The 20,982-nt window shown below is 47.4% G+C and overlaps 1 protein-coding gene across 1 annotated transcript in view; it reads left to right on the top strand.

Moving 5' to 3' along the window:
* The first annotated feature begins 390 nt into the window (after positions 1-390).
* VPS37B (VPS37B subunit of ESCRT-I) overlaps positions 391-20,982 on the top strand; it is a 29,838-nt gene continuing 9,246 nt past the window's right edge. The window contains exon 1 of the mRNA XM_030860167.2: positions 391-563. Within this exon, the coding sequence (XP_030716027.1) occupies positions 453-563 (111 nt within the window). The 5' untranslated portion in view covers positions 391-452. The remainder of the gene's footprint in view (positions 564-20,982) is intronic.

The raw sequence follows: 20,982 nt of genomic DNA, 5'->3' as shown, positions 1-20,982 counted from the left end.
CCATGTAAGCAGGGGTCCTTTTTATTTTATTCAGAACTGTATACCCAATTCCTAGTCCACACAGGAGGTCTCAACAAATATTTGTCAAATGAATCTAGGCATTTCTTTTCCTTGAGGAAAAGGCTCTTATGGCATCATGGCGCGCACTCCTGTGCCGCAGTGACATCATTACCGCTGCTCACTGGGTCACAAGCCCGTCCCCAGGTTCCTTTCCCTTCCCTTAGAAGCCCCCCTACCTTTCCTCAGACAACCCCCGCCCCTAACACGCCTCCCGCCAGGTGCCCAGACTGCTACGTCACGTCCGCCCGCCCGCGCGGTGATGACGTCACGGCCCAAGGGCTGGCGTCACGTGCCCCCCCGCTGGGGGCGGGCCTTCAGGTCGGTGCTTCCGGTCCGCGGAGCCTGGCGGCCAGAGCGGCGGCGGCGGCGGCGTCGGCAGCCGAAACGCGGGGATGGCGGGTGCCGGGAGCGAAGCCCGGTTCGCCGGGTTGTCGCTGGTGCAGCTCAACGAGCTGCTGGAGGACGAGGGGCAGCTGACAGAGATGGTGCAGAAGATGGAGGAGGTGAGCCGAGCGGGGGCTCGAGACGGCGGCGGCAGCGGCAGCGGCGGCGGCGGGGCCTCGAGGGGGACGCGTGGAGCCGGGGACTGGCGGCGGGCTGGCGGCGGGCTGGAGGTGGCCCAAGGCGGAGGCGGTCGCGGTGCCTCAAGCTGGGTTGAGGGGACTGGGAGGAGAAATGGGGGGTGCTCTTGAGACGGGGTCGGGGGTGAGGGGACCGAGGCTGGGGCGGAGCTGGGAAAAACGTCCTGGGACGGGGCTTGCGGGGGCTGATGGGGTCCTGAGGCGGGGAGTGGAGCAGGGATTAGCCTGGAATGGGCATTTGGAGACGTGGATGACTGTGGCTGAGTCCGGTGGGGCGAGGAGGGAATTGGGGGTTCGAGACTGTGTTGGAGAGTGTAGAGGGGACGGTAGTTGAGGATTACGGGTGCCTGAGACTGGACTGAGGGGGGCGGGGGGGCGGGGGCTTGAGAGGTACAGGGGGACTGAGGCAGTTGTTGGCGTCTGAGAATAGGTTTTGAGGTGCTGAGTGGACTAGCTAGAGAGAATCTTAGGAAAGGATTGGGGGTTCCAAGATGAGTTTGGGGGCCGAGGGTCTGTACCTAAGTCTGAGAGGTAGTTCTGAGATGGGGTTTTAGGGTTGGGAGACACGAGGCCACGGACTTAACCCAGTTAAGATTTGAGGTGTCCATGTATGAGGGATCCTGAGTGTCAGAGGGACCCTCCAGGGTCTGACTTCATTTGGAAGTGGCCTTAACAGCGTTATCCCAGGGGGCTCTTCTCCAGGGTTTTGTGGGAGGGGTCTGAGGGTGGCAGCAGGATGCCCTTTCTGATAAGAGTTGCCCCGTCCGTGGAAGAAGGGAATGTGGTAATTCTAGTAGGGTAGCTTTGCCCCACAGTGTCTTTCCTTGCTGGGGCCAAGGAGGATTCAATCAGAGCTGTTCTGGGGGAGGAGATAAACTGGAGGTCGGGGGCTGACAGCCAAGCCCCACCTCTTTGATAGTGGAAGGTCTGCCCAGTCTCTGGAAGGCATGCCACCTCTGTTTCCGGGTATCTCACTGCATCCCTTGCGGCGTGGTTTGTCCTCAGGGGTAACTGACTTCACTCTTGGCGTTTGCAATGTGCGCTTTCTTTTCTCCTTTTCTCCCAGGCCTTTTGAACTCTTTCCCTGAAAGTCCAGTTCTGTGAGTCTGGGTCCTCTCCAGGCAGGTGGACCCAGGCCGATCCAGCTCCCCCCAACCCATCTACCATTCCTACTCCTTTGTCTCTGAAGTCTGAGCCTTCCCACGCCTACAGGGCTGAGCTTCTCACCCAGAAGCCTGTGGGGGGGCTTTTGGCTTTCTTTCCGAAGAGGGAGTGATTGTTCAGCACTGAGCCAGCCCCTTTAAAAGGGGGCTTGTATGGAGGTTGCACATTCAAAATCACTGGAAAACCCTCAACAGATCATTGTCCTGAGCTACAGAGAGGCCACTGTAGTAAGATGGTATCAGTCTTTCCATTAATCCACCCCTTGTATTCCCGGGCTTTGTAACAACTTGGCACATACAACTTGCTCTGAGATGCAGTTTACCCTATTTATGGTCTCCATGTGGCGCTTTCCTTTTTAGAGAAGAATAAGTGACAAAATCCATCTTTCTTGACTGAATGAGAGTTTCATGTCTCCAAAGAAAGAAAATCTTTGCTTAGTTTCTCTGCTTTTCAGTTGCCAGGAGACCTTTTTGTTGATTGTCAGCAGGCATCTTTCTAGTTTAATAATAAAATGATAGGTATGTTTCTCTACTGGGTAACACTGCCTACAAGTTATTTTATTATATGTGACTATGCAGTTTCAGAACAGAGTACTGTAGTTATATTAGTAGAACATTAATAGAAGTAAACTGCTTTTTAGTGGAGGGAAGATTGTGGAGTCAGGTCATTCTGCTGACTCCGGCTCCACCTGTTTCCGCTACATGAGAAACTGGAGGTTACTATTTAAAGGGAAAGGCAAATTAATCTAGCAGGATTTTTTTTGGGGGGGGGTTAAAGGTGACCTTCATACCAGAGTATCCTATAGAAATACTGAGGACCAACTCCTCTTGATTAGACCACACCGTTAAGTTCAGTTACTCAGCAGAAGTTTGTTCTTCAGAGTGTACTGCTTTTAGAACAAGGAAACTGAACGTGAAGACCGAAATACCTTAGCCAGGCAGCTCACCTAGCCACGGTCACCCTTTGCAAGTCCTGTTACCCTGATCGTGTGTGGTGCGTTTCTGAAGGAACTGGTATGATGTGAACAACCAAAATTCTGACCGTGGTAGTTTCACTCAGCTACTAATCTTGTGTGTTGGTTTATTTGGGGATGGCTGTGAGACACAGTAGAAGAAAATACTTTGTGAACTGTCCACTCTTGGCCAAATGGCACATTTATGATCTGGTGTTAAAGAACATTCAGGCTCTGGAATCATACACTCCAGGCCAGACCTGGCCACTGCCCAGCTGTGTGACTGCAGGCAGGTCACCTCACCTCTGTGAGCCTCTGCTGGGGAAGGATATATGAAAATATTTATTTCTTAGAGTTGATGTGGGGATTATGTGAAAGAGTGCACGTCAAGTCCTTAACACGGCATATAGTTAGTGTTCAATAAAGAGTAATTGCAATTAGTAATTTGTAGTTCTCTTTCTAGAACGATTACTGACAATCATGCGTACAGATCATCCTGACCAGTTAATAGGGTCTTATCTCAAGAATCTATAAAGTAAATTTTTATTTGGTGTTAGCCTAAGAAACATTTACCTTTCTGTGGTCAAAAGGATTATGTGTCTCGGTAGGACTAGAATGAGACAGTACATGGAACAGCGCTTGCACATCGAAGAATCTCTTAACCCTGAACCAAAGGCTTTTTTTTTTTTTTTTTTTGGCCGAAGGAAGTGTTTTAAATTGTAGAGTAGGCTTCTTCAAGCCTGAGGGGTATTTTGTGGCGGCTGGGAAGTGTGGCTAGGTTTTGAAGGCATTCACTGTTAGGTTTAAGTACAGCTGTGCATTATGCTTCACTGACATTGTTTTAATTGTGGCATCTGAGCTTTAGTCCAGCTCGAGACTAAATTCAAATCATGCCGGAGCTGCAGACATTCTCATTTTCCCTGCCCGTGGGTTTCTCTTTTCCTGTTCCTCCTGTCTGTATGCAGTTCTCTAAATGTAGTACATCCCTAGTGGCTGTAGGTTCTTCCCTTGTGCTCTGGGCTGATGTTTGTTATGTACACGTTTTTATTTTTATTTAAAGTTATTTTTACATGGCAGTGGAATGTGCCTTTCTCTATCTGTCCGCATTAACCCCATTGGACTTGCAGGGCACTCCCTTAAAAGGAACTGTCGCTTAGGGGATTAGGCAGCTAAACCGGACCTCCTGGGTCATTGCTCCCCGTGTGCTTTCTGAGGAAATGCTGATTGGTTGGTGTTAACTAATGATTCACTAAGGATTCAAATTCAGGATCTTTGTTCCTGGGGCAAGTGAAACTGCCCACAGGCAAAAACTCTGAGGGTCTGAAAAATAGATTGTTTTGTGGAAAGTAAAGAGTCTGGTCTGGAAGAAGCTGTTTCCCTAAGGCGTGTTCTGGTGTGATTTGTGTGGGGCTGCAAAGCTACTGCGTAATCACAATGGCTTATTGAAATGTACCGACCAGGGACTGCTTCCTCAAACAAGCTCTGAACACTGGTGGGACTGGTTTTTAGAAGCTAAGATTTAAAACCCTTGAGTGTCTGCTACTGGAGTTTGTTTCTGTTCCTGTTGTACAATCATTATTGTGTATATATAAAGGCTTCAACTTTTATGTTTAAAACTTCTCTCCCGTGGACCTATGACTTTAACGCTTGTGTAAAAAATTACTAATGCCCCAGAATATTTTCTGAAATCCAGTATTATCTGACTTTTTAAAGAACCTGAAAGTTTTGTGACTTATTTTAAACTCTGCTTCCACTGTAAAGTGAGGATGGTAACCATGCCTGCCTTCTAAGGTTCTTGTGAGGCGAAGTGGAAGAGCAGGTGAAGTCAGTAGAGGCCAGCGCCCTTTCTTTAAAGAGATTTTCTGAATTGTTAGACAGTCTTAGGTGAAATCCGACCCCTTATTTCATGTAGTTGTTGTCTCCTTCTTTTGTATTGATCAGAAGTGCAGTGGGGGTGGTACAGTACAGAACTGGCTTTTGATACCAGCAATGTGACCTTTGGCAAGTATTCAGTCTTTCCAATTGCAGTTTCCTCATTGAAAATAAAGGGGATAATAGCAGTAGGCTACTCCGTAGGGTTGAGGGTTGTTGGGTGGACTAAGTGAGATAAGCCTTTAACATGCTTATCATGGGAACTTCCCTGGTGGCGCAGTGGATAAGACTCCCCCTGCTCCCAATGCTGGGGGCCTGCGTTCCATCCCTGGTCAGGGAACTAGATCCCACATGCATACCGCAACTAAGGAGCCCACGTGCCGCAACTAAGACCCAGTGCAACCAACCAGTGAAACAAATAAATAAATAAATCTTTTTTTTTTTTAAAGATGTTTATCATGGTACCTGGCACAGAGTGAACACTCATTAAATTGTTATTATTCAGTAGTATTGCCAAAAATAGAAGGCATATGTCCTTTCTGCCATTTCAAGAGATTCCATTTCGTTTAAATGCTGTGGAGCACCTACTGTGTGCAAGGCATTATAAAGGATAGAAGCATGAATAGCGTATAATCCCTATATTATAATTTAGGAAAGAAACCAAGTACACAGACATCAATACAAGAGAGAATAAGAGGTAGGGAGCTTCAGTTTGGGGAGACGAAAAAGATTATGGTGGCGATGATGGCGCAGCAATGTGAGTGTATGTAACGCTGCAGGAAACGTGCACTTAAAAATGGCTGAAGGGGTCAATTTCATGTTTTGTATATTTTACCACAGTTTTTTTGTTTTTGTTTTTTTAGAGAGAGAGAGAATAAGGAAAAGGCCACATGTGAATTGTAAATGACATTGAAGGTCAGATGAGAGGCTTCCTGGCTAGATTAGGTTCCTACTGCAAGAGATGGACTTTGATAGGCAAGTAAGATTTAAGAAAATAAATGATCAAATACAGTAATTCCTATACGAGGGTGTAGAATGATACAAGAAACATCTGTGTACCTGCAAGCGGCTTTGGAAGAAAACACGACCAAGCCAGAGAAGAGCCCTCTGTGCTCCGTCCGCAACGTGATTCCCCACCCGCCAGGGAGCCACTGTCTTGAATTAGGTATTTATTTCTCTGAGTAGTATTTTGACAAAAGTGGGGGCCCACGAAGGAGTGACAGCCTGAGCACGGCACTGAGCAGGAAAGCACGGGACAGGTTTTAGGACTCGTTGAGTTACCAGATCAGATTTGCTAGTGCGAAGGGAAGTGATAGGAAATAAGGCTGGCGAGGCGGAGAGCCAGGTGAGAGCTCAATGGCGGTTCCTGTGGCAGCACTGAGTTTCTGTGACTCTTTGGAGCAGAGCAGCAGTGCGATCAGAAGAGCACCTTAGGAAGAATATTTTGGCAGCAGGGGCTGGATTGATATGGCGAGGTTCAGGAAGACCAGGTCAGAGGTGGAAACGGAAGGGCAGGTGAGAAGAGGTTAGGATTTGAGCTAGAGTTCTGGGAGGGGAGATGCAGACCAGCTGGTTGGACCCGTTCACACCATGGTGCCCTTGTGGAGCTGTCTCTCCCCCTCCCCTGCCCACCCAGGGACCCCATCAGCTTTGCCTTCCAAATGTTCTCCCCCCTCCTCAGTCCCAGACACACGGTCCCTTAGCCTCTTGGTATGCTTCCTCAGTGGAATTTGAGACACATTTTGTAAGTCCCTTGCTTCCCTGTGTCCCCGACTGGCCTGGGGGTTCCATTTTATCACGTTTATCTTTGTGTCTTTGGCACCTAGCACATGCCTGGCACACAGGATGTGCCCAGTTAGTGCTGCTGAGTGAGTGGAGGTAGCTGGGCTTTGAGTGGAAGTGAGAGGGTGGGCCAGAGCGAGGCTGGAGGAGGGAAGGGGGGGTGGTCCTTGAGACCGTGGTAGCCTGGGTGTGGGGGACAATCAGGGCAGTTATGTGACATCGTCCGGCAGGCAGCTGAGTGCAGTTCTGGAGCTCAGGGGGATGCTTTGCTTAGACATACAAATTCGGGGGCTGACTTCGTCCAAGCACTTGTTGAAGTCAAGGAGAATATAGAAGTTTGAAAGGCCATGAGGAGTAATTGGGTTGGGAGAAGGAAAGAGGTGCTATGGAAGGACACGGGTCCGATGACTCGACTTTACAGGCAAGTTGACATCCTGTTGCAGTGCCTGTACCGTACAGATTAGTCAGGAGGAACCCAGAGACAGGCTGCACTGGTTGAGCCTCATTGTCATGTGCAGAATTGAGGTGCTCTTGAGCTAAGCCAGCCTCATTGTAGATTTGGCTTTTATCACAGTATTTGTAGCGGAATGTTGCTGTGGGGATCATGCCAGGTAGCAGTGCAGGGGTGTCTCTAACGACCTGTGCGTCAGCCGCGGCTCACAGATGTGATCGCTGAGGCTCAGAACATGCCGGGGCAAGAGTTCCAGCTGGTTTATTTCCTTCCTCAGCTGTGTGGGGTTTTCACATCCCATCATTATTCAGGAAAACCATCTTACCCGGTGGTACAAAGACAGAGGAGAGTTCTTTGTAGAGTTACTTCATAGGGAAGAGTGAAAACAGAGCAGTAGATGTAGCTTTGTTGTCAGTAGGTCACCTTGCAGTACGTCGGGGAAAGCTTCTCAGCGCATTTCTCATGGAATTGTGAGCAACGTTGTTCATTGTACCAAAGAGTGCATGTGAAGAGCGGATGTTTGAATAGTTGTTATATTACAAGCAGTGTCATAGTTAATAAAAGGCTTGATTTGAAAGAAACATTATCTCCAAGGTTAGCTAATGGCACCTTGAGGTTATATTCATACCCATAGCCCAGGGCTGAGGTTGGCAGAGGGACAGTAAGTGCTAATTGGTGTTTGCCATCGGACAGCGGCTTTCATTAATGTGAGCACAGCTGAGGTAGGGTAAGTTTATTCATTTACTCAACCTTGATGGAACACCTTGCGTGTGGGGCGCGGGGTGTGGGGCACGGGGTGTGAAACCGCTCAGCCACAGAGTTTTCATCTTTTAGGATCTCGCAGGCATGCAAAAGCCAGTTTCAGTGTATGCGTGAGGACACGCCCTAGCGGGAGGGAGACGTGGTGAACCTTTGCAGGGCTCAGGGAGATCCTTGGGAATGTTTCCTGGAGGAGATGACTCATGAGCTATGATTGGAAGGGTGAGTTAACCAGGTAATGAGGGAGAAGGGCTTCCAGGCATGGGGCTGGGCTGCATGAACAGAGGCACAGAGGAAAGAAGCAGAGATTGTGTACAGGAGTACTGCAGGCCTTGCTGGGGGGCCAGGGCAGGGCGTGGGGGGAACGAGGCCGGAGAGGCGGGCAGAAACCAGACAGCCCCATGTTTCCTGAGAAAGCTTGGGCTTCACTCTCCAGTCAGAGGGAGCCACGGGGGGATTTTAAACCAGGGAGTGGTGTAGTCATACTTGGCGATTTATGTAGATGATTCAGGCAGCCAGGAGAGGATGGATTTGAGGGGGTAAGACCAGAAAGCGGGGAGATCAGTTAGAAGCTGAAAGAGGATTGAGAAAAAAGATTTTCAGGCAGCCAGACCCTTTGACTCGGAGGCTTACACCGGACTCATTGCACAGCCTGCTGAGTCTTGCTTTGCACGCAATTCAGATAACAACATGCTTGGTCCAATGGCTAATCTGTCAGTGGCAGATTTTTTAAAGGGTGTAGGGAAAAACTAATAGAGCCAATTACACCATCCAGAAATAAATGAAGCTGCACAAAAAATGTTAAGCATAGGATTTGGGTTGTTAGAAGACTTCGGACACGGATTAACCTTTCTAAATATTGGTTTCCTCATCTTTAAAAGGGGAGAATTAAAATACCGTCCTTATGAGACTTTGGAGGATTAAATAAGATAATGTTTGTAAACTGTGGAACACAGTGCGTGACCATGATAAATGCCAGTAAGTGACGCTGTGGCGGCTGTGAATGAAGTGGCTGAGGCTGGTTTAGGGTAGGTAGTGCTTCCCTAATTCTGGGATTGTTAATGGCGATTACAGAAAGAGGGCTCTGTGGGCAAGAAATCTGGGGAATCTGCCGAAATAAGAGGGGTTTTGTTTTGCTTTGCTTTGTTTGGTTTGGTTCTTACAGCTAGTGTGTGTTGTAGTATTTCCCACACTTACTCCATCGCAGAACTCAGTCTGGTGGGGCTAGGTTCCCTGGGGCACACTTGGGCAAATGCTTATTTAAGGACATAAATGTATCCATCTGCTTCCATGGCCCAGCGATATTGGTTTATCATAGACCCACTGTAGTTACTTGATATTGATGATTCTGTCTCATCAGAGGCTGTCCTTTGTGCTTTCATGTACTCTGTTTAAGAAGGCAAGGAAAGAGACTTCCCTGGTGATGCAGTGGTTAAGAATCCGCCTGCCAATGCAGGGGACGCGGGTTTGAGCCCTGGTCTGGGAAGATCCCACATGCCTGCGCACCTAGAGCCTATGCTCCGCAACAAGAGAAGCCACAGCAATTAGAAGCCCAGGCACCGCAACTAGAGAAAGCCTGTACACAGCAATGAAGACTCAGTGCAGCCAAAAATAAATAAATTAATTAGTTTAAAAAAAATAAAGCAAGGAAGTATATTTAAGATTTCTTAAAAAAAAAGATTTAAGATTTCTGATCCCAATTGATCAAACCTTTAAAAAATGACATTTTTAACATGTTTATTATAGAAAAATTTAAAAATACAACTGTAAAGAAGAAAAATATAATCACATGTAATACCACCGCTCAGATAAGCACTGTTGAACATTTTATACATTTTCTTTACGTGTTTTCTACCACTAGGATCATTCTGCATGTAGAGTTTTTGACTTGTTTTTAATCTAAATTTATGCTCTGGGCATTTTCTTATTTTTTGTCAGAAGATCCTTACATGACATGATTTTTAGTGGCTTATGGTATTTTATCATGTGGGTATGCCACAATTTATGTGACTAGTCCTTTATTACTGGATATTTAGGTACTGGGTTTTTTGGCTTTCATAAATTATATTGCGGTTAACATCTTTGAGCATAAATCTGTTAAAATATCAACACTTAATTTTTTTGAAAATGAGTCAGTCTTAAGTATCTAGGCAATTATTTTAGTTAGAACATCTTATTCCCTACATCACTTATAATTGCAGTTTTTTTGTTGTGAAATTTAAGTAGAATAATTTAGAGTAACTCATTCTCCTTTGACTAATCCCTTTCTCTACCCACAGACTAAAAAAAAAAAAATCTCGTTATTAGAATAGCATTTTCTCATACTGAATAGAAGATGAATAATTTCAGTCATGTGAGAGTAAACTTTTATCAAACTGAATTCTTGAGTCAGGTGTTGGAAAGTTCATGTCATGATGTATTTTAAATGTAAAAGCAAAATTGTCAAAAGATGTTGTCTTGATATACATCTGGGATCTACCTGGATGGGCATTTTCTTATCTGCACCTGTGTAAAGACTCTCCCAGAAAATTCTCATACATGCTTTTCTTGTAGTTTGTGGTGAAGAGGGGAAAACCCCAAAGCTCTCACTAAACAAGTGAACGCTTTGGTTGGTTGTCTTGGCAAGCAACTACTAATAAGAAAAGCAAAGTTTAGAAATTCTGTCTTCCGTAGGCTGCTTTCTTTTGGGGAGGGGGGGAGGGATCTGGATTTTTAAATTACGGTGGAAGCTATTAATTGACCTCCCTCTACTTAACTAAAGTGTTCCAGTAATTGGCATTCTCCATGCCCTTCATCAAATATAACGATTGATGCTTCCCCCCCCCACCCCCGCCAATCATGATTAGATGCCCGGGCATTTCTGCTCCCACGCCACAGTTGCGTGATTACCGAGAGTCAAGTGTGTTTTCTCTCAGACCTGTTCATTCTGATATATATTTTTTTAATTTTTGAAATTTATTTAATTTATTTATGGCTGCGTTGGGTCTTCATTGCTGCCTGCAAGCTTTCTCTAGTTGCAGTGGGTGGGGGCTACTCTTCGTCGTGGTGTGCAGGCTTCTTGTTGCGATGGCTTCTCTTGTTGTGGAGCACGGGCTCTAGGCGTGCGGGCTTTAGTAGTTGTGGCGCACGGGCTCAGTAGTTGTGGCTGACGGGCTCTAGAGCACAGGCTCAGTAGTTGTGGCATACAGGCTAAGGTGCTCCGCGGCATGTGGGATCTTCCCAGACCGGGGCTCGAACCCATGTCCCCTGCATTGGCAGGCAGATTCTTAACCACTGCGCCACCAGGGAAGTCCCTCATTCTGATTTTGTTACAGTAATTACATGATTTCATTAAGTACTATGGCAACCGAGGAACCGTGCGTGAAAAGAGAGAGTGAAAACTGTAAGCTGAGTGCTTTGGAAAGAGTTACTATAAGGTGATTCACTAGGGAAAAAAAGCTTGCTAATATTCCAGAAGGATTCTGCTCTCATCTTGCTTGTCCAGTGTCTTCAGGTTCCCCACATGAGAGGGTGTGGTCTAGGCAAAGAACTTCTGGAAATCGAGCTAGTGGACCCTTTCTCTAAGAAAGGACCTTTGCTTTAAATGAAAAAAATGGATAGGTCTTTAAAATTCTATGTGTTTAGTGAGTTACTGCTTTAACCAAACTGCTCAGTTAACCAGCAGCTGACTGGTTCTGATTATATGAAGTGAGGGCTTCTCTGTGTCCTGGCTCACCTGCTGTGAGATTCTGATTCTGTAGGACTAGGCTGGGGCCAGGTGTGACAAGCCCCTTGCTTTTAGGAGATGAGGGACAGAGGCAGGTGACATCGTGTTCAGTTTGGGCCCCATCCTGCCTTCTGCTCCTCATCCCTTCTTCCACGCAGAGTCCCCAGGAGTTACAAGGCAAGTGATACTAGGAAGGTAACATTTATTATCCACACCACTATCCACACAAGTCCAGGAAGTGGGACAGATCTTGTTTTTTTCTCTCCCCCCCCTCCCCCCGCACTGAATATTAGGAAATACGTCTTCTAGGAAAAAAAAAAAAAAATACAACGGAACACCCTGGTATGTTGTGCCTGCCAGAAGTAGAAAACAATCAAATCCTGTGTAGCTGAGACCACTTCTTCCCTGGGGCGAGTCCGTTTATTTTCAAGCCTAGCTTTTTGCATTTCCTGTGGTCAGTTGCACTTACGGTGAATAACATACTAATTTTTAAGATGGAGTCAGCTCCATATGGAAGGGATTGGTCGAGTGTCTGCTACTTTCTGAGGACAGCAAGTTTCTCTCAACAAGAAGGATTTTGATATCTACGATCAGAAGTAGCAGTCTTTATTAATCTAATATGTTCTGTTGAGTGGTTGTTTCAGTGGAACGTTTGATAAGCAGCTGGCAAATTTACTTTCCCGAGTAGGCTGTAGCCTTGGAGATGGTTTCGCACAGCCCACGAGATTGTCGTATTTTAGAACAGTTTCATGATGTTCTACAGTTCTTTCACTGGATTTTTTGTATTTTCATATCCTTAATTTTTTTAACATGTTAAACAGTCCAACTCAGCAACTGTTAAGTTTTCTCATAGAAACTCAGGGAACATTTGGATTGAATCAAGCCACACTGGGTTGTGTTTACAGGTCACCTCTGGGATATTATAGGCTTGGATTACAGGCTCCACCTGAAAGCCCGCCTTCAAATGGAAGACTGGTGAAATGAGTGCATCACTGGGAAGGTCTTTTCACTGAATGGAAGATGAATTTGGGTTTTCTGATAACCTAACCTTTAGTATTAAAGCCCAAACTCAAATTGCATGTGACTTTGGTGAAATCTACTGTAAAATTAATTGGTGAACTAGATCAGGTGTAGCACAACAAAAGGAAACGAGGTTAACCTGGCTGAATGCGTGCCAGCCTTTTTATCACCTAATCCATAAGCCTGCTATGTTTAAAGTCTGAATGCAACCTGAACTTCTCTAGTGGAAAGTAAAAGGCTAAGATTTCTTTCATTCTGTATCTTTGTATTATATATAACTTTCTATTTAATTTTATTTGGAGAGGAAAGTATCAAAATCAAAATGAATTTCCCACCAAAAGGAACCAGTGTTTCTTTGAGGAGGCCCCACCTGAGTTAGGGGCAGCAAAGGTACAGATTGGTCTGGGACATCTTGTTTTACCAGAGAGCAGGGCAGCTGTCAAACCTCTGGGGTATGTCAGCCTGAGAGCCAGCTCAAAGTGTCTCCCACTGGCCACGGACAGTTTGAGCATTAGGAAGATTAATGACTACAGCTGATTAAAAATCTGTTACTTAATAATGACACCTCCAGAAAAAGCTTATTGGTCGTTTTTGGAGGTTGCTTGAGCACTAACTCAATCTTCTAAAAGTTGGCTTTAAAAGTGGAGGGGTGGCGAAATCAAACATTCATCCTGCTTTCCCTGTGTAAATTATTTCCAGTACTCAAACAGATGAGGCAGAATGCTCAGAGGAATTCAAGCCAATACATACAAAAGATGAAATTAAAGAATTTTTAGTAAGTGTAGTTACAGCATTGTAGTTAAAGTTATGAAGTTCTTGCCCATTAAAGATACATATTAAAGTTTTTATGGGTGAAATGATATTATGCCGAGATTTGCTTTAAAATACTTCCCCCCCAAAAGTGGGGTGTATAGAAGAAACAAGACTGGCAAATGTCGCTAATGGCTGAACCTGGGAGAAGGGCGCACGGGGATTCATTATACTTACCTCTGCTTTTGCTTTGTGTTTGAAATATCCTAATAAAAGGGTAAATGAGAGGCATAAATAGAAATGAAATTTAGGTGATTACTGGAACTTGAAAATAGAGAAGTGGTGGTAGACTGTAGTAGGGTAGGTTCTGTGGCATAATTCGTGGTGTAATCCTGTAGAAAACACACCTGGAGACAGAATGCCCTAACTCTTAATGTCATACCTCTGGAGTTACTTCCTGACACTTGTGACTTTGGTGATCTCTTAAACCTCCCTAAGATTGCATTTCCTTCTTCCTGAGTAAAATGGGGACAAATCTGTCTCACCCTCGCTGAGAGGATTAAGGAGATATAATGCGTGAAGGGACGGTGGCACAGTGCCAAGCACGCGGTGAGAACTCAAGAAATGTTCACAGATATTGTTGAACTGTGTCAGGTGCTGGCGAGAGTGAAGCTGTCACGTCGCCACCAGTAAGTTGTCTTACTTAAATCTTTAAGTTCGCATCTATTTGATTTTTTTTTTCCCCTGAACCTTTCTTTTTAAACTTTTTATATTGGGTATAGCTGATTAACAATGTTGATAATTTCAGGTGTACAGCAGAGGGACTCAGCCGTACATATACATGTGTCCTCCTCCCCTGAGCCTTTTCTTGGAATAGCAGATGCAGTCAGGGCTACAGCCTGCAGCACAGGGTGAATGGCGCCCTCTGGAGTTAGGCCCTGTGAGCTGAACACCGCCCGTCTCCGTGGCGGTCTTGACGCGGAGATATATGCTCAGGAGGACAGACTGTGTTCTGGTTGTTGTTCCCCCAGAGCCTGGCACGTAATGGTGCTTCTTAAGTATTTCTTGAATGAATGAATGAAACGCGCAAGCCGCTGTGTTGGAGCACGTTGCGGTGGCTGTTATGAGCCATACATAGTCTAGGTGCTGGAGTTCATGAGTGACTTAAAAAAAAAAAAAAGATGTGTAAAGTATTGTGGCTTCCAGGCCATCACAATCATAAACATTACTCCCACATTCTACCCGCCTCTAATGAGTCTCCACATGTGTGTTGCATGTCTGATGTCTACGCGGTAATGAGTAGTTTCGCTTTAGAGCAATCACTGTCATAATCTTAATTTTTTCCCTTTATACTTTTTTTCCAAACTGTGATCACTCCTGTGGTAAAGTAGGGGTGCAGATAGTTTCACCTGGTTGGTTGTAATAACGAGCATCCATCTGTGATGTTACTGTTTAAAAGTTTATTATAAACATTCAAAGAAGCTAATCTTCAGAGCAGCTTAGCAAGGTTTTAACAACTGGCAGGTGTGGCCTGAGGCCCAGCAATCAGGAGTCCTCCGGATTGAGGTGGACACAGACTTAGCAGCAGGCGTGTGTTGGCCTGGGTGCTGTGCTGGGTTCTGGGTATCGGGGAGTGAACAGGGCTCAGTTTTCCTCTTAAGGGGCCTGATGTTCTCATCAGAAGGGTGAGCGTGAACTCAGACGTCGTTGTATTTCCTGGGAAAAGCCATTCCAGTTCTGTCAGTCAGGCCTTTGGTGAGACAGGGCACTCAGAGCCCCCCAGGGCTGGTGCAGAACGGGCCACAGGTGTGCACTTCTCAGCCTCAGGCCTGAGGGATGGAGCTGGGTGTGGAGAACGAGAGAGGGGGCTGCTTTTGATTGGGGTGGGGGGTTTGGTCACCTACAGCGACCCCAGAGGAAGGGGACCCAGAGAACCCCCTCCTCATTTCACTCTCGTCCCACCCTCAGTCCCCATCGCTGAATCCAGCTAGAACCAGAAGGCAAGGGGCCTAAGTGGTGGATGTGATTCAGCCAGTTGGCCCCTGGGGCACAGAGCAGGATGGAGAGTGGATCTCAAGGAGAGGTGGAAGATTCCAGCCCTGGATTAAGTCCTCTGGATGCCGTAACACATTACACAACTTGGTGGCTTAAAACGAGACAAATTTATTCTCTCACAATCCGGGGGACCAGAAGTCCTAAATCAGGGGTGTCCATGCTCCCTCCACAGACTCTAGGAGAGAATCCGTTGCTTGCCTCTTCCAGCTTCTGGTGCTGCTGGCCTCCTTGGCTTGTGACCGTATCACTCCATTCCCTGCCTCTGTCTTCACATGACTTTCTCCTCTATGTGTTCTCCTCTGTGTGTCTTGTATAAACCTACTTGCCATTGGATTTAGGACGACCCAGGTAATCTAGGATGACCTTTGTCTTCTTTAACTTAATTACATCTGCAAAGAGTCTTTCCCCAGATAAGGTCACATTCCCAGGTTCCAGGGATTAGAATGTGGACATTTCTTTTGGGGAGCCACTATTCAGCCCACTACAAGCAGCCGTCACTCTCGCAGGAGAGTTAAAACGCCATTGTGATACAGTGATAGCTGTTGGTGTGACTTTGTTTAATTTGTCTTCAGTCGAGGGGCACTCCGCGAGGGCAGGGTCCAGCCTGCCTCGTTCGCCCCTGTGTCCATCGCCAGCCCTGCCCAGGGTCAGCGCGTAACGGTGCCTCAGAAAATCCTTTTTTGGATGAATGAATAAACTGATGAACGGACAAGCACCGTGAACTACAATACGGAGTAAAACCAGGGGTGTGCTCTGTGAGGCCACGAAAAAGAGCTCAGATGTCACTGTGTGCTGAAGGAAAGCCAGTTCAGTTATATCAGTTGGGTCTCTGGCGCAACAGGGGGCGCTCAGCTTGGGGGAGTCGAGGGGCGTTTAGTAAAGGTGTTCTTTACAAGGAGATGTGGGTGTAGACCCCTCAGGGCTGGTGCAGTTCAGCTTCGAGCTGAACACTTACAGGGATGGATGGAGCGGTGAATTGTGCCTCAGAGAGCACCCGGCGATCAGGGAGTGAGAGCGTGTGTAGCTTTCCGTGCGGCTCTCGGAGTCGAAAAAGGCCCAGAGCCACAGCCAGGGCAGGGCCTTGAGGAGGGGCTTTATACGCAGGGGCTCGAGCAAAGTTGTTGGTGAGGAGTGTTTTATCTACCAGACGGAATGTTTACTTGTTAAATAAAATGGGATCCTTTACTTTGTACAAATACTAGGCCTCTTAGCATCGCAGTAGGTGAGAGGGCAAACCCGTGTTTTTTTGGTTTGTTTTGTTTTTGGGCTGCATCTCGTGGCATTCGGGGATCTAGTTCCCTGAGCTGGGATCGAACCTGTGCCCCCTGCAATGGAAGCGCAGAGTCTTAACCACTGGACTGCCAGGGACATCCTCCAAACCTGTGTTTTTATCTTAGTTCCCGTGTCCTTACTGGGTTTTGAGCATTTAAAGAACTTCAGTACGATCAAGAATTTCCATCTATTTTGTTGAAATTTGCTCACATAATCCAATAATGTCATTTACTTTGTTATGATAAGGATTATATTATAGTGTAAAGGGGGAGTAAGGGACTACTCTGAGTATTTTCCCATAAAAGATTTAGCTTGGAAACATAGGCAGATTTGCCCATTGTAGTGTTTATAGGAAGGCACAGTTATAATTATAGTTGAAGGGGCAGACAGGCCAGCTTAAATCAGAACTTCACATTGTGGAAGCATCTGGTTTGGAAAACATCCACTGCAGACCCAAACCTTGACCCAGCTCTGGACAGTGGGGCGCAGGCAGGCCCCCGTCCTGGCCCCGAGTGCCTCTCAATTGTAACCACTGCGTGTGTCATGCAGAGGGGAGTTTATGTCTGTTTTCCTCCTCACCAACTTTATTTTCTTCCACACTCCCCCAACCCAAATAATGACCTGTGCATTTGAGGTAGAATGTACATTCTGTGAAAATGTCATACAGTGATGTAAGCCTCCCACTCTGCCTGGACCAGTATATGTAAAAGACCTTGGTTTTTTGTTTGTTGTAAACAAAGGCAGCTTATCTCCCTAGAGCCTCTGCCCTTCTGGTTCTACTAATACCTAACAGGTTTTTTTTTTAAATTAAAACATAATTACTTTCTATAAATTTATACATGCTTATTATAAATGATTCAAACACTATACACAAGTAGAAAGAGGAAAGTAAAAAAAAAAGTCGCACCACTGAGAGGTTGCTGTTAGCTTTGGGTGACCATCCATTGAGACAACCCTGCTCACGGATGGACAGATGGGCAGAAGTCACTGTATAAATGGATCTTACTGTAAATGGTGCTGTCACACGTCTCAGTTTTCTTTGATTTTGAACAGAAAAGGAAACTGAAGTGAAACTGAGAACATTTATAAAAATGTTTCATTACCACAGTTTATTTCCTGAAAAGATTTCTCTGTGGTTAAGAAAAAGAATCATGAGAAACCATCAAGAGGCTGGGACCCAGTTTTCAATTTCAGGGCGTATGGCTCCGCACGCGGCCTCCTCTCGCACGGGTCCTTGGATCAGGAGGATGGGGGCTGGAGAGTCAGACTGCACGTCATCCAGGGTGGCTGCCACTTAGGCCTTGCTGAGTGTGGTGTGCAGGGTCCCCCCGAGTCCTTTGCAAACGACAGAACAAGTTTGGCTGCTTCCTCCCAGTTTTCCTCAACTGGGATGATGAAAAGGAATGTTGGGGAGGAAGGTCTTTCTCTAATGCAGCATCAAAGGCGTGTTTGGGCACCGATGCTTGTGCTGGAAGAGCTTTATCAGAGGCTTTTCCCCACTTCAGCCTACGCCCTGGCCACCGCTCCCGCCACCACTGTCTCCACTGTCCACCTGGAGAGGGTGCGGGTGTGCCCTGGGTGGCCACTGAGAATTTCCTGATAGTCTTGTAAAAACATCTGAGCACCTGGGGATAGAAAGAGCACAGCCAGCGTGACGGTCGTCTGCATTGGTTGGAATTTTATTTTGCCTCTGCATTTGGCGCATGACATGTTGTAGGAGAAGTGATTCTGACCTGACTTGGACCCCAGGAGAATAAACTTTATTCGTAGATATATTTTAGGGTGGAACTGTGAGGCAAGGATCACCTGGGGGCTTTGAAGACACTCTCTAGGCCTGGGTCCCCTCCTAGACAATTGGGCTCATCTGGGGCTGGTCTGGGCCTGGGGAACTTGTCAGCGCCCCCTTGCCTTCAGGTAGTTCAGCTGATGCTGAGAACCCCCGTGGTAGGCTGGCACTTGGCGGTGCTAGGATGGTGTACTTCCCTCACGCGATGCCTTTCCAGTGGCCCCTCGGGACCCCTGTGCTTGTGGTCTGCCTGCGCTGAAGACTTGGGGAAACTCCTGATCGGATGGCCCTTAGATCCAGGACGAGTGAGACCCTCCACCACAGTCCCTAAGGGTTCCTCTATTACGGGAGCCCGTCTGTTGCATAAAGGATTTGGGGCATTTGTTGCTTGGCAAGCACAGCTCATGGTTTTTTTCTTTTTGACTCTGCGTTTTGTTACCCACCTAGCTTGCCAGATCCAGCCTCAAGTGACTGGCTTCTTAGGGGCTGAGAGGGCCTCTCTGATTGATTCCGCAGATCCTTGCTGAGTGGCTGCTGTGTGCTGGCTGTTTGGCACACCACAGATGACGGGATACCCAAAGGGGGTAACAGTGAGCGGGCGCACAAACGTAGTGCTCACTGGTTGCCATTGGTGGCAGGAAGGAAACAGGTGCTGTGACAGAGGGCGGCTGCTGGCTTAGCGAGGATGGCCAGGGAGGCCTCTGTGGACAGGGCGCTCAGCTGGGACCGGGCAGTGAGGCGGAGCCGGGGGCCTGCTCAGGGAGAGCTTGGCTGGTTCTCAGAACTGCCGGGCCGGGGCGAGTGAGGACCAGGTCACCCCAGGGCTCAGAGGTCAGGGCCTGACGAGTTCGGCTCCATTTTCGCTGATTCTCAGTTTGAGAATAGGAGGGTGCCTGTTCCTCTCAGTTCTCTGGGCCTCACTCAGGGCCTGACAAATCACAGTTGCTCGGTAAGTGTTTATTGAACACAGAACTGATTGAGTCAGAATGATGGCATGCACGGGGCAGTGGGTCCTGACGGTGGCCTTGAATACCTGCCCCTTCCCGTCCATCAGATGAGACCAGTCGGAGCAAAAGATCTCATCAATAGTCTGTCTTATTTATTTATAATTAAAGTTTAAATTTTGAGATAATTGTAGATTCACATGCAGCTGTAAGAAATAACACAGAGATCCTGTGGAGCCTTCACCCGGGTTCCCCCACTGACAACATCTTGCAAAATTCTAGTCCACTCCCAAGCCAGAATTTTGACACAGATATGGTCAGAGCAGGGCACCGTGGCCACAAGGAGCCTTCCTGTCGCCTCGTACAGTCACTTCCCTACCCCCAACCACGAATCCATCTCCATTTCTGTAGTTTTGTCCTTTCAAGAATGTTGTATACACAGAATCTTGGAGGCTGTGACCCTCTGGGCGGGTTTCTTTCGCTTAGCCTGTCCCCTGGATCTCCATCCAAGTTGCACGTGTCTCAGTAGCCCATTCTTCCTTAGGTCTGTGCTCTGCTCACGGTGTGGGTGTAGTACTGCATTTAGCCGTTCACCTGCTGAAGGACACCTGGGTGGCTTCAAGCTTTTGATTACACAGAAGGCCGTTCTGAACATTCACGTGCAGGCTTTTGTGTGAACATAAACTTTCATTTCTCTGGAATAAATGCCCAGGTGTACAATTTCTGGATGGTAAGGTAGTTACCTGTTTTGTTTTAAAAGAAATTGCCGCGCTGTTTTCCAGGGTGGCTGTGCACTGGTTGGCTTGCATGTTCCCTTAAATGGCTTCATCGAAGGAAAGGCTCTTCTGCAGGACCTCTGGATGCAATGTACCTGGAGGCCGAGCTGCTGTGGGTAGGGCTTGGGGCGGTGCTGGGAGCCCCCCAGGACCCCTCCACAGTCTGCAGGACCAGGAGCCCAGTTAAACTAGGTCCTTCCAGCCCTCACAGTCCTTGCTGGCTGAAAGCAGCAGTGAGAGAGGGGAGAGTGTTTCCGCCGTGCTAGTTTGATAGTATTGAGCTAGAGGCTTCATTTTCTGTTTGAACTTAAATTTTGCTTTACCCTGAGCCTAATCTTGAGGGCCCTGCCCTGTGGGCCGTGCGAGAGATGCAGACTGTGTGTCTGCTGAGGAGAGGAGCCCCCCACTCGGTGGTCAGGGCCTCCTGCTAGAGACCTGCATCTAAGGCTCTTTCTTTGTTCTCACACGTGTGTGTGTGCGCGCGCGTGTGCGTGCACGCGTGCTGGGAATTGTGCGCTAGCGCCAAAGGGTATGGCTGGAGGGGGAGGGGTTGAAGCGGAGGCAGCAAGGCCAGGAACCTACAGTCAGACGAGCAAGAGGAAGGAAGTAGCAGCGAAAATAGCCTGGGTGGGGCGGGGTGTAGAAAATATCAAGGGGAGGGCAGGATGGCTGGTGTGGGGCTGACGGAGACCTTTGGAGAGAAACGGGGGCAAATAAGACTTCAAGTCCAGAAAGCGAGGTGGCTGCAGGCCGTGGAGGAGCCCCTCAGCAGCAAGTGGAAAGGGGGCTGAACTAGAAGTAAGACACGTTGGTATTTTTGCTTTTTTATTCAATGTACTTCTGGTTACGTTTCATTAGGACTTCCTCACCTTGTCTCAGACCTCGCATTAACCCCTCTCACCCCTGAGGTCCAGGCGGGCTTCTCCACCCACACGTGACCTGTCACCCCCGGAAGCACAGGACCCCTGTTGGGCAGATAAATCCCCGCCCCCAGCTTTGGATCAGCGGTGCTGATGGACCAGCGGTCAGGAGCTGGGGAGGCTCAGGCCTCT

Source organism: Globicephala melas, chromosome 13 (genome assembly GCF_963455315.2).
Source record: "Globicephala melas chromosome 13, mGloMel1.2, whole genome shotgun sequence".
Classification (NCBI taxonomy): domain Eukaryota; kingdom Metazoa; phylum Chordata; class Mammalia; order Artiodactyla; family Delphinidae; genus Globicephala; species Globicephala melas.
The sequence above is the reverse complement of the archived record's forward strand: the minus strand, read 5'-3'. Positions and strand labels throughout refer to the sequence as shown.